Below are 13,795 nucleotides of genomic sequence, written 5' to 3'. Positions count from 1 at the left end.
GATCAGGGTAGGCTGAAAGAGAGAGAGAGAGAGAAAAAGAGCAGGTGCCCCTGACGACGGCGGGTAATTTGGCAAAGGCTCTGTGGCCAGCGGATTTCTTTTTTACCCTAGGAATCGATAGAAGCCCCGCATTTTGTGAATGAAGGGCACGAGCGGGTGAGTATCGTATAATGAGATTGAATAGATAGAACAGTGCAAACCCATTTAGAATTTTGTAAGTGAGGAGCAGCACTTTAAAGTCAGATCTGGCCTGGATCAGATCTAAGATCTTCGGGAACCATGTGAAGCATAATAACTGAATGCTACTTTACCATGTTTTGTTTTGACTGGAACAGTTAGCAGACCAGTCCCTGATGACCTAAGAGGTCTAGAGGGTTCATAGGATGGAAGCAAGCCAGAGATGCAATAAACCCACCAATCATCCTAATTAACAATAAACCCACCAATCATCCTAATTAACAATAAACCCACCAATCATCCTAATTAACAATAAAACCATCAATCATCCTAATTAACAATACCACACACCCACCTATCATCTTAATTTCCACTGGAACACACAGGAAGGTAAACTCCCAGTAATCGCACCATCATCCTAATTCCTACTGCAAGACATAGGAAGGTAATGTCACAGTAAACCCACCATCATCCTAATTCCCATCCTAACACATAGGATGATGGTGGGTTTACTGTGACATTACGTTCCTAATTTCCACTGCAACACATAGGAACGTAATGTCACATAGGAACGTAATGTCACATAGGAACGTAATGTCACATAGGAACGTAATGTCACATAGGAACGTAATGTCACATAGGAACGTAATGTCACATAGGAACGTAATGTCACATAGGAATGTAATGTCACATAGGAACCTAATGTCACATAGGAACGTAATGTCACATAGGAACGTAATGTCCCAGTAAACCCACCTTCCTCAGCAATTACGTGTCATGAATGTGTTATGACACTGTTATTTCACAATACATTATAGATGAATAATGAATGTGTTATGAATGTCCAGTTAATGTAAATGATAAGTGATGGTAAATAAGACTTTACCTCCCCACTATTCCCCTCGTTGAATAAAAACAAATGTGCTTTGGTTGGTTATTTTTCTAAATTTAAAACAAGGCTGAATTTAAAAGAACTAAATGAACAAATGTTACCCAGTAGAAGATTGTATTTAGCTGTGATACATCAATAAAACCCAGGCAGCTTCCCGTTGGACAGTTTGTACTGTACATCAAATACAGTTTGTACTGTACATCAAATACAGTTTGTACTGTACATCAAATACAGTTTGTACTGCACCTCAACTACAGTTTATACTGTACATCAAATACAGTTTGTACTGTACCTCAAATACAGTTTGTACTGCACCTCAACTACAGTTTATACTGTACATCAAATACAGTTTGTACTGTACATCAAATACAGTTTGTACTGCACCTCAACTACAGTTTATACTGTACATCAAATACAGTTTGTACTGTACCTCAAATACAGTTTGTTTGTACTGCACCTCAAATACAGTTTGTACTGTGGGGCGACAGTGGCTCAGGAGGTAGAGCAGTCGTCTGGCAATCCAGAGGTTCCTGGTTCGATTCCCGCTCCTCCCGGGCAGCGTGTCGATGTGTCCTTGAGCAAGACACTTAACCCCTAATTGCTCCCGATGAGCAGGTTGGCACCTTGCATGGTTGCCTCCGCCATCGGTGTGTGAATTAATAGGTAAAAATGTGAGTAACAAATTGTAAAGCGATTTGGATAAAAGCGCTATATAAAAAAGCAGCCATTTACCTCAAATACAGTTTGTACTGCACCTCAAATACAGTTTGTACTGCACCTCAAATACAGTTTATACTGCACCTCAAATACAGTTTATACTGCACCTCAAATACAGTTTATACTGCACCTCAAAGACCAGGTTTTACTGCACCTCAAAGACCAGGTTTTACTGCACCTCAAAGACAGATTTGCTTTATTGTATATCTGAAAAGCAAGCCTCACAAGCGTCTAAAGAGAGATCTTTGAGGTAAGCCGTCGCCATTTACAGAGTTTCAGTATCAACTAGGGGTTTCCTGGAAAACAACAAAAGAAACTGAGCTCATTATTTTTTCCCTTTTTCTGTATTTTTTTGGTTCACATCTTATTCATCCCAAAGGGGAAGCAAACTGTGAACAAGACAAAGTTTAGCATAAAGGAATATCTGGGTTTCTCCCCCTGGGAAGGAGACGCTGAAACACGAGCCGTGCAGGAGCATGGAACTGGGAAGTTAATTGAGACTATCTTTAGTAAACTAAACTGAGTATATTAAGTAGATGATTAAGTTTAATATCTCGTGGATGATTGATCCGTGTCAGTCAGAGTGCTTTGGAAATTGGGTTTAGTTGTTCAGGGATCAGAATTCAGTCTTATATACTTACTTAGACACCTGCATATAACCAATAGATCTGTATCATAGCATGTACAATAATGCTGTATATACCATAGATGTATATATTTTTTTTTAATTCTCACCGCATATATATCTATCCACACCTGTATGTATTTACCTGCACATAGACCCTTTACATATCTGTAGACACTAGATCTATATCTGTACATATCCTACTCTAACTATTACGCTGCTGACCAGTATGACTATTATTACCATACTGTTTTTACACCTTTACCATTATACATATTATACTGCAACTCTGTACATACATCTGATTAGCGCTACACTCAGTAGTACTAATTTATATATTGTATACCCAGTTTAATCACCTGTACCTTGTATATTACTATCACACTTTCACTTTACTGCTACATTTGCACTCTGGTTGGATGCCAAACTTATTTTCATTGTACTGTATGTGTGCTGTATAATGACAATACATTTGAATGTACTGTAATATAAATTGGGTTTAGTTATTCAGGGTCAGAATTAAGTCTTATTGTTCTGCCCCCTTATTACATCATCAATACCCCCCCCCCAATAAAACATGTTCAAAGTCGACTGATCTAACCAGTGATGATTAGGTGTAACCATGCAACCTTTAATGGCACCGTTATAGATCTGCGTTTAATACAACAGATGACCTGACCTAACCTTTTGTCCATATATATATATTATATATATATCCCTTGGCACCATAACTCCATACAGACTTCCTCACAGGGTGTGGGTGTAATAAGTGGAGCTGCTTGGCGTGTCCATTTGGTTTCATGGAAGGTTTACAAGGTGATTAAAGCCAATGGGCTAATAAAAAAGAAAGAAGTAGGCAACACACTGTGCCGCACGCTCGTGGGATAGTTACAGCCCCGGGCCAAGTCCAAATGTAATCAATGTGTCCCATAAAACACACAATCTCTTGTCTTCATCTAAGATCAGGTGCGCGAGCCAGTATACTGCCGATTTTAATAGATACAACAAATGTTTGCCGCTCTCATTTTACCCCAGCTTGTAAAGCTTTAGTAATTGTATTCCATGTGCATCGCTGCAAAGAAGTTACGATGTGTAATATCGCAGCAAAGAGAGTATAAAGCATTTTGACATTTACTGGTCTAGCTTTTTGTCGTCTCTGGAATATTGTTTTGACACAATCACCTTTTTAATTTTTACTGTTGTTTGGCGAATGCGAGTTTGAGAACAAGCATGGCGTAGTGGCGTACGTCATTCGATATGTGGAACACGATAACGGGCAGGGTTTCTGCTGTTGGCCCAGGATTAGCTTGTGAGACTTTTGAAGCCACTCATCTTGTTAACGTCGTACAATGCTGTTTTGTGTTGCGAGTGAGCGAAGCATAATAGAGTTACAATATGCAGTGTGGGGGGTTTGCCTGTCAAGAGCAGAAAGCGAATGAAGTGGATGTGCAGTGATTAACATGGGCCTGTACTTTTCTCACACACGCTGCGCTGGCTGTGAAAGCACTTGACGAGTCCTTTATTCTTCATATTACTGCCAAGACAATGAAGACGATATCCTGTCACTTCTAGGTATTTAGCACTTAACTATGTGAAAGAGAATAGGAGAGAATGTTCTCTCTTATACCCATCATTCTCTCTCCCTCTCTCTCTCTCTCTCTCTCTCTCTCTCTCTCTCTCTCTCTCTCTCTCTCTCTCTCTCTCTCTCTCTGCTGGCAGCTGTCACTCTCTCCATACAATGGAGCAGGAGTACTATGAAGGAACGGACTACCTCGCCCCCTTGCCAGCGGACGGTGAGAGAACGGAGGAGTTTGAGTACGAGGTAAGAACACCACTACTTCCTGTTAACTAGCAAATGTGAAAGGGAGCTGGCAACATCCAGGTGCTACTGAGTCTCTCATTGCCAGACCTGTCTCGAAGTGCTGTGTCAGCGCGGGGGAATGCTTCTGGCAGAATGCATCGGCATTGCGTACAAGGGGGAAAAAAACAGTCTGGGTTGTTTGTATTTGTCAAACCAATCACAATCGTTGCAATAAATGTAATAATTCATCAAAGTTGTCCATCTTGAGAGTGATGGCTTGTTGGTGGTGATCCTGGAGCTAGCGGAAGGGGAGGAGAATTCACCCTGAGAGGGTGGAGCAGTAGGAGGCTTTATACCCACATCCTGTGAGTCAGACAGGTGCTACGACACCACTGAAAGCAGCTTGGCAGGCTACCGGAGAAGGATGGTCTTGTTTTGACTCTTGTGTTTTACATTGTTTACAGTACCAAACTAGATCAGGGAGACTCATTATAATGTTTGTCGTCTGAGTTGACCCACAAGCTGGTGTTCCGGCCTAGCGTCCCTCAGTCGGAAATAATTATTGATTGCCACCAGTCTGCGCCATTAATCTGGACCTCGATCTGTGCCATCTTCCTTTGACTGAATCGGGGGAAAGAAATGTAATTGTGCAGGTAATTGGTTGATTGTCCACCTATCCACCAGCTTTAAACCAAATCAGATTTTCTTCTTCTTTTTTTTTTTTAACTGTGCAAGTCATCATGGTTACAGACAGAACGACATACATGCACAGACACAAGTGATTATAATGCTTACATGTTGGTGTAATGATTAAGGATTTCAGTCTACTTTCCCCACTGATGAGTACAGTACTGACACACACACTTGTACTGTACACACAAACACTTGCATGTACACAAGCACGAATACATACCTAACCTCCCCACACACCCAGCCTACCTATAGCATCCACTCACAATACACCCCAAGCTCTCTCCATATGTAATAATGTCTCTCTTTACCAAACAGAGGTAGAGCCCAGTCTTAATTGACTCTACATACAGACCCCTGGGGGACCCGATGATAGATAGCCGCCCACACTGCTGACAGCATGGGGACATCCTCAGGACATTTGCTACCACAGGCAATGGCTGTTTGTTCCATGTAGAGAACACACTCCTGTCTCTGTTTGTTCCATGTAGAGAACACACTCCTGTCTCTGTTTGTTCCATGTAGAGAACACACTCCTGTCTCTGTTTGTTCCATGTAGAGAACACACTCCTGTCTCTGTTCGTTCCATGTAGAGAACACACTCCTGTCTCTGTTTGTTCCATGTAGAGAACACACTCCTGTCTCTGTTTGTTCCATGTAGAGAACACACTCCTGTCTCAGTTTGTTCCATGTAGAGAACACACTCCTGTCTCTGTTTGTTCCATGTAGAGAACACACTCCTGTCTCTGTTTGTTCCATGTAGAGAACACACTCCTGTCTCTGTTTGTTCCATGTAGAGAACACACTCCGGTCTCTGTTTGTTCCATGTAGAGAACACACTCCTGTCTCTGTTTGTTCCATGTAGAGAACACACTCCTGTCTCTGTCTGTTCCATGTAGAGAACACACTCCTGTCTCTGTTTGTTCCATGTAGAGAACACACTCCTGTCTCTGTTTGTTCCATGTAGAGAACACACTCCTGTCTGTTTGTTCCATGTAGAGAACACACTCCTGTCTCTGTTTGTTCCATGTAGAGAACACACTCCTGTCTCTGTTTGTTCCATGTAGAGAACACACTCCTGTCTCTGTTTGTTCCATGTAGAAAACACACTCCTGTCTCTGTTTGTTCCATGTAGAGAACACACTCCTGTCTCTGTTTGTTCCATGTAGAGAACACACTCCTGTCTCTGTTTGTCTCAAGAGCGTCTATACTTTCCGTAGCCGCATTTCTGCAGGACGCTCTCTGATTGGCCACTGACTGACGCTCTCTGATTGGCCACTGACATGTTTGCCCAATCGCATGACGAGCTGTGTCTTTTACCCATTTCCGCGTCGAACAGCCTGCAAACTACCTTGCATTCTATCGCCATGCTCTAAGACAAACTCTAACCTTAACCAACTTCGAAAGAGTGCCTAAGCTTAACCGTCGAAAGAACTTGCCGTCACGCTCTAAGACAAACTCTAACCTTAACCTACTTCGAAAGAGTGCCTAAGCCTAACCAGTGTAGAAACTGGCGTCGGCCAATCAGAGAGCGTCCTGCAGAAATGCGGCTACGGAAAGACCCACTCCTATCCGAGCTCCGGGAGGGTCATCAAAGAGAACGAACTTCGACGGCAGCCAAAACCTGATCAATCTTTCGCCGTCAACTAAAAACACACTTCAATCAATATCTGAAATGATTGTTGTACAGAACTTGTAAGTCGCTTTGGATAAAAGCGTCAGCTAAATGACTAAATGTATGTTGTTCCATGTAGAGGACACCCTCCTGTCTCTGCATGTTCCAATTAGAGGGGAGGAAAGGATATATATATATATATATATATATATATATATATATATATATATAGATAAGCAAAGGAAGATGGCATCAGCTGTTTGTCTCAGCCTGGCAGGTGAAACTGCCTGTCTTTCTAAACGAAAGCCTAATAAAATAGCCATCATGGACACTTGAGTTGAGAAATATCAAATATATATCAAATCTCAAGACTTTTAAAATGTTCCGTCTGCTGATTGTTACGTCCTATCTTTGTGGAGCAGCTGGGCCACCTGCGTGTGCTCGTCTCCACATGCTGAGCTGAGTAAGCTAGCTGCACCCCTTGACTCATGGAGCCGCTGCAAACAGCCATGATTATTAACAACACTGCGACTGACAAGCAACACACCATTAAAGATCCCCTCCAGATGTATTTTAAACCCTTCAAAAATGTTCAATATTGAATAACATCTATCCTCACTGAGAAAGCAAGGATCTATGAATATGCAAATTGGCAACAAGCACCCATTGATGTGTACCAGGAATTCTAAATCAGCAGCTTCTATTCTTTTAAAACATCTCCATCCCTACCCCGCTGTCTGTGTCTGCTGAAGCTAACGGTGACAAGTGACCACGTGTTGGACCATGAGAGGTTCGACCTATTAGTGACATCACACATGCAGCTCAGATTTTAGGGAAGTACAGAGAAGCTCTCTGTAGCCAGGGGAAGAATGTGAAAAAAATTGCTCTTATCTGATGTTCTTAAACAATGTGACAGTAAAGACGTTATGCTAATGTGGGATTTCAATCTAAATTGGAAATTAAACCACTGGCTAGGATAGTTTATTACTAAGGCTGTCAAAGTTAACGCGGTATTAACACGTTAACGCCCGATTCTATTAACGCCACTATTTTTTTTAACTCACGATTCACTTTTTTTTTTTTTTTTTTTTTTTTACTAGACTTCACTCATGTGTATTATTGATGCTCTCATTGATACTATGTTTGTTTCCGAAGTGTGTGTGTGTGTGTGTGTGTGTGTGTGTGTGTGTGTGTGTGTGTGTGTGTGTGTGTGTGTGTGTGTGTGTGTGTGTGTGTGTGTGTGTGTGTGTGTGTGTGTGTGTGTGTGTGTGTGTGTGTGTGTGTGTGTGTGTGTGTGTGTGTGTGTGTGTGTGTGAGAGAGAGAGAGAGGGGGGGGTGAGAGAGATGAGGAAGGGGCAAGAGAGAAAGAGAGCTGGGAGAGTGTGTGTGTGCGAGAGAGAGGGGGGGGGGGTGATTACTCAGCCCTTGTGTGGGTGAATGTAACAAGTTCCTAACGTTTTCTTTCCCCTATTATTTCATGCACACTTTATTCATTGTTTTAAATTATTATTATTTTGTGCATCACTCTGTTTTGAATTTGATGCAAATTTGCAATGCATGAGGGTCATCCTTTTGTGTTAAATGGCTGCATAAAGCAAGCATTTGTTGACTCATGTTGATAAGAGTATTAAAACTTGGAACTTGAAAAATATCCGTTTAAGGTAGATACAAAAAAAATTCAAAAAATGTAAAATGCGATTAATCGCGAGTGGACAATCATGCGATTAATCGGATTAAATATTTTAATCGATTGACAGCACTATTTATTACCATAGCGTATTCATTCCTGTACCACTGTCTATAATAATACTGTATACATTAGCTTAGCATATGTACTCATACTATAGCTTTGTCATACTGTACTGTACTGCAATGCACTGTACTGATACTTTTCACTCTGGTTAGATGCCAACTTATTTTAGTTGTACGTTGTACTTGTACTTGTGTAATGACAACAAATTTGTATCTAAATTGGCTAAAACAATACCTTGTAAGCCCAATACAAAACAGAGCTCACCTTGGTTTAACTAGTTCATCCTGCACCAATGACAACACGAGACATGAATGAGGTGCAAGGTATTTATTGGCAATATGCATGGCATGCAGGCGGCAGAGGGATCCAGATACATGCTTTACTGGTGGTTTAGCATGGCTGCACGGGGTGCACACTCAGCTAGGTGGAATGGGCAGGGAGTGAGTGCATCGAAACAGAAATGGAACATTAATAATAATAATAATAATAATAATAATAATAATAATAATAATAATAATAATAATAATAATAATAATAATAATAATAATAATAATAATAATAATAATAATAATAATAATAATAATAATAATAATAATAATAATAATAATAATAATAATAATACATTTTATTTGGTGGCGCCTTTCAGGACACACAATGTCACCTTACAGATCATAGAACAAATAAAAATAAAAAACACAAGGCAGTTAAAAGTCAAGGTTAACAATAAAACAAGCAACAGGAAGTATTAAAACAGTTAAGTTAAAATAACAAAACAAACAAACAGCAGGGGGGTATAGGACAGTGGCAGAGGTTACAGTGAATAAGCTAGTTTGAACAGATGGGTTTTCAGTTGAGATTTGAATTAGGGGTGCACCGATGTATCGGTTGGGTATCGGTATCGGCCGATAAGTGCCTGCGGAGCTAAAAGCTAAACGTCGGCCGCGCCGCCGTTGTTGTTGTTGTAGAAAACCTCTCGTCAAAATCAATGGCGGACAAAAGCGGAAGTAAAAAATGTATACGCGCTTGCCGATTGGTGGTAACAGCAGAGGCGGGTGCAAGCGGTGTGTGACGTAATTGGCAGAATCGACTGTCAATCAAAATTTCATTGGTTGAGAGCTCTGGTTGAGACAATAGTATCCAGCTGCAGCCCAGCCGGTAGACCATACTGGTAGAACTAATATCTAGCTGCAGCCCTGCAGAACATACTGGGAGAGAGATAGTGCTATTTCTTGATGTTTCCTTTTTTTAAGTAAGTAAAGAGGCCTATGTTCATATCGGTGAGCACAATTTGTAACACAAATATACAGTAGTTTCATAAAAATAAATAAAAAAAATTACCAAAAAAATATATATTATCAAAAAAAATATATAATAATAATAATATTTAAAAAAAAAATTGCCACAAATATCGGTATCGGCCGATTGTGTTAGTTGAAAAATCGGTATCGGTATCGGTGGCAAATTTTCATATCGGTGCATCCCTAATTTGAATGTTGATAGTGAGTCAGACTGTCGGATATGTGGGGGCAGGGAGTTCCAAAGTCTGGGAGCCGAGCAGCTGAAAGCTCGGGCACCCATGGTGCTGAGGCATGAGCTGGGGATGGAGAGGAGTCCAGTAGATGATGAGCGGAGGGTGCGGGAGAGGGTGTATTCCTGGAGGAGGTCAGTGATGTAGATGGGGGCTAGATTGTGGAGGGCTTTGAAGGTGAGTAGGAGGTTTTTGAAATCGATCCGGACAGGGAGCCAGTGTAATTGAATGAGGACGGGGGTGATGTGGTCGGATGAGTTGGTGCGGGTGATGATCCTGGCAGCAGAGTTTTGGATGATTTGTAGTCTGTTGAGGAGTTTGGTGGGAAGGCCGGTGAGGAGAGCGTTACAATAGTTGATCCGGGATGTGACGAATGAGTGGACCAGGGTTTCCGTGTTTGATTGGGACAGGGACATTGATGGCTTTGTTGGGAATCACAGGTCATGGTGATGGCAGACAAGTAATGGTGTGAATATGCATGGGGTTGATAGCTTAATGATAATAACAGTGATAATAATGACACATTAGAGGGTGGGAATTCACCTGTAAGGTGGAGTACAGTATGAATTAGGGCTGTCACTTTAACAAAAAATCGAATTCGATATTCGTTGCAGAATTGTAGATGAGTTCGAATTCGAATTTCAGTGTAAAAAAAGGGAGTGATGTGTTTTCCATCACCAGCAGCAACAGCAGTTGGTTTGGAATTAATAGATGACTAACTCAGTAGTTAGCATGCATTTTCAAGATGGAAAACAAGTCAATACAGTCCAAAAACGCAACAGCAATGATCGCTTATCACCAATAGATGTCGCCAAAACAAACAAAAATTAGCCTCTTGTATCTATTTTATTGTCGTGGCTTTTTATACTTTCTGTGTGTGTGTGTGTGTGTGTGTGTGTGTGTGTGTGTGTGTGTGTGTGTGTGTGTGTGTGTGTGTGTGTGTGTGTGTGTGTGTGTGTGTGTGTGTGTGTGTGTGTGTGTGTGTGTGTGTGTGTGTGTGTGTGTGTGTGTGTGTGTGTGTGTGTGTGTGTGTGTGTGTGTGTGTGTGTGTGTGTGTGTGTGTGTGTGTACACATGGCTGTATGCACTTTTGTAGGTATAGAAAGAGGTGGACGTGGGGTAGGTTTAGGATTGAGAATGTGGTTATGATTGCTTGCCATGTGTTTTTATTGTATTTTGTTTTCCTCTTAATTGCATTCTGTACTGATTTTACAGATGGAATGCAGATGGAAAAGAGCCGATAGCTATATCTGGTGCAATGCACCTTTTCTCAATAATTGAGATGAATGGTTTTTTCGTGCATGGTCCCTGACAAAATAACCTTAATAAACTAAATGAATGAACATTGATGCGAACATGGGATCCACATGTATCCTGTGCAGCAGTTTATTCAGTCTTCACCTCTAGTAGAATGGAACACAAGCAGGAAGCTGGTTAAACCTAGCTTTGATCAAACCCAATAAAAGGTGTGTGTGTGTGTGTGTGTGTGTGTGTGTGTGTGTGTGTGTGTGTGTGTGTGTGTGTGTGTGTGTGTGTGTGTGTGTGTGTGTGTGTGTGTGTGTGTGTGTGTGTGTGTGTGTGTGTGTGTGTGTGTGTGTGTGTGTGTGTGTGTGTGTGTGTGTGTGTGTGTGTGTGTGTGTGTGTGTGTGTGTGTGTGTGTGTGTGTGTGGATTGGGACAGATTGAAAGAGGCGTCGGGTCGTTTGACAGAAACGCGTCTCAGCTTCCATCTTCATCAGTTAAAGTAACAGGCGGGGGCGCAGGAGCACACACACACACACACACACACACACACACACACACACACACACACACACACACACACACACACACACACAACTTTTATTGGGTTTGATCAAAGCTGTGTTCATGCCTTGTGATGATATTGACTTACATTCATTCAACTGACAAATCTTGCTGCTGTGTTTGCACATTGTTGTATTTCTCCCAGTAGGTATGGGGGTTTTGAGTTATTTTCCATGTTTTCAAAGTCTCTTTGGGTGTTTGTGGGAAGTATATGTCTCTGATGTCTTGGTATAGTGGGCAGAGTGTAGTTCAGTTTTCACCTCTTCTTGTGTGCAGTGGGTGCATAGTCTGTCTTCTCTTGGGAGCCAGGTCTGCCTTTCTCGATGGCTAGGCTGTGCTCGCTAGGGATGGGTACCGAATACGATACTTTTAAAGGTACTTACCGAAACACGTCGGTACTACCGAGTATCGATTCACGTGAGATACCGTTGTCGGTACTGTTAAAAAAAAATTATATATTTTTCATGTCAACGTTCACACGCACAATATACACTTACATAGGATTTGACTTGATTCAACAACAAAGCAGTCGGGGCAATGGCAAGCTGAAAGCGGTCGAAAGTGTGGTTATTTGATGTTTGGATTTTATTTTTTTACAACTGAGGTAGGTAGATACAATTTTTAGAGACTAAAGTACAGAAAAAAAGGTACCGTTGGGTACCGGTATCGATTCACAGGTACCGGTACCGTATCTGTTCAAATGTGAACGGTACCCATCCCTAGTGCTCGCTGAGTCTGTACCTAGTCAAGGATCTCCTTAGTTTTGGATCATTCACAGTGATCAGGTATTCTGCCACTGTGTACTCTCTGTTTAGGGCCAAATAGCATTTCAATTTGCTCTGGTTTTGGGTTGATTCTTTCCAATGTGTGTCGGATAGTTTTCTTTTTGTTTTTAATTTGGTTTAGTCCAGTGTGGTTTCTGTCTGGTGGCTCTGCTCTGCTCTCTCTGCTCTTCTCTCTCTCTCTCGCTCTCTCTCTCTCGCTCTCGCTCTCGCTCTCGCTCTCTCATTGAAAACTTTATTACATTGCAGAATGGGTACAATACAGTATGGCTCAATACTGCAGACCAGAGAAAGAATTTCGTCTTGTTTCCATCAGGGTCCCCCATTTTCAATTCACATTTATGTGAATTTATGACATATGACATATGTGAATATATATCATGACATTTCTGACATACAGGTATACAGTAGGCTACTGTTACATTTGTGACATACAAGATATGCAAATATACAGTACTGTTAAACATAAATACTAACAGATAATATACATACATACAAGGGGGAGGAGACTGTACATTAGGAGGGGGTGGGTGGGAGGGGCTGATTTGTACATTTATGGGGGCCAGTTTCGAATTGCAACCTCCCGTAGGTGCTCTTTGAGAGCGGGTTTGAAGGTGGGTAGTGATTCACATTTGTTTACGGCTGTGGGTAGGGCGTGGCATAATTGCGAAACGTGTTTAGTCCCTTGTTTGAGCCGAATCTGGGTTGAACATGATTTGTGGAACTCCCTCTGGTGTTGTGGTCATGGTATTCACTGACCTTTGGGAAGTAGTTCGACATACATGGGTACCTTAGTGGTGTAGTGTATCTTGTAGACCAGGCCCATTGCAAGGTGCTGTACTCTAAGCCATCCTAGGTTGTCAAAATGGGCAGGGGAGAGGTGGATTTTAGGAGTAAGGTCAAGCAGTAGTCTGACCACTTTGTTTTGTGATGTTTGTAATCTTGTTTTTAGTGCCTTTGAGGTGCTTTGGTACCATGATGTGCAATCATAGCTGACCATATCTCCTCCATCACACACAGATGACCAGATACACATACCACACAGGTTCAAATTGAAGAAGTTACATTTTTATGTACTGAATAATACAGGTACTTAAATGAATGTTCAATTCATCAAGACATTTAGAGACATACAAATATACAGTACTATGTAAGAAAAAAGTATCAAGTCATGTTTATCATTTTGGACTAAAATAGAGGAATGTTGCTGAAGGTTATAAAACGCAGTTGTGCGCAATATGAACCGGGATTTGATTGAATAAGCAACATGTGTTTTTTAGAATGACGTTGACAATGTGTATTGCGGTGGACAATCATAGAGAATGTGAAGTTGACACCTTGTGAGAATGGTTCATGTTTAACATAGCTTTAACATTAGTTCAACGTTAATTAAGTAGTCAAAACATGGGCC

The 13,795-nt window shown here is 41.3% G+C and overlaps 1 protein-coding gene across 1 annotated transcript in view; it reads left to right on the top strand.

Moving 5' to 3' along the window:
- LOC311245000 (PDZ domain-containing RING finger protein 4-like) overlaps positions 1-13,795 on the top strand; it is a 282,914-nt gene that overhangs the window by 247,867 nt on the left and 21,252 nt on the right. The window contains exon 4 of the mRNA XM_084334745.1: positions 4,131-4,233. Within this exon, the coding sequence (XP_084190871.1) occupies positions 4,131-4,233 (103 nt within the window). The remainder of the gene's footprint in view (positions 1-4,130; positions 4,234-13,795) is intronic.

This window comes from Notolepis coatsorum, assembly GCF_963971535.1.
Source record: "Notolepis coatsorum genome assembly, chromosome: 18".
Classification (NCBI taxonomy): Eukaryota; Metazoa; Chordata; class Actinopteri; order Aulopiformes; family Paralepididae; genus Notolepis; species Notolepis coatsorum.
This window is presented reverse-complemented; position numbering and strand designations above follow the sequence as displayed.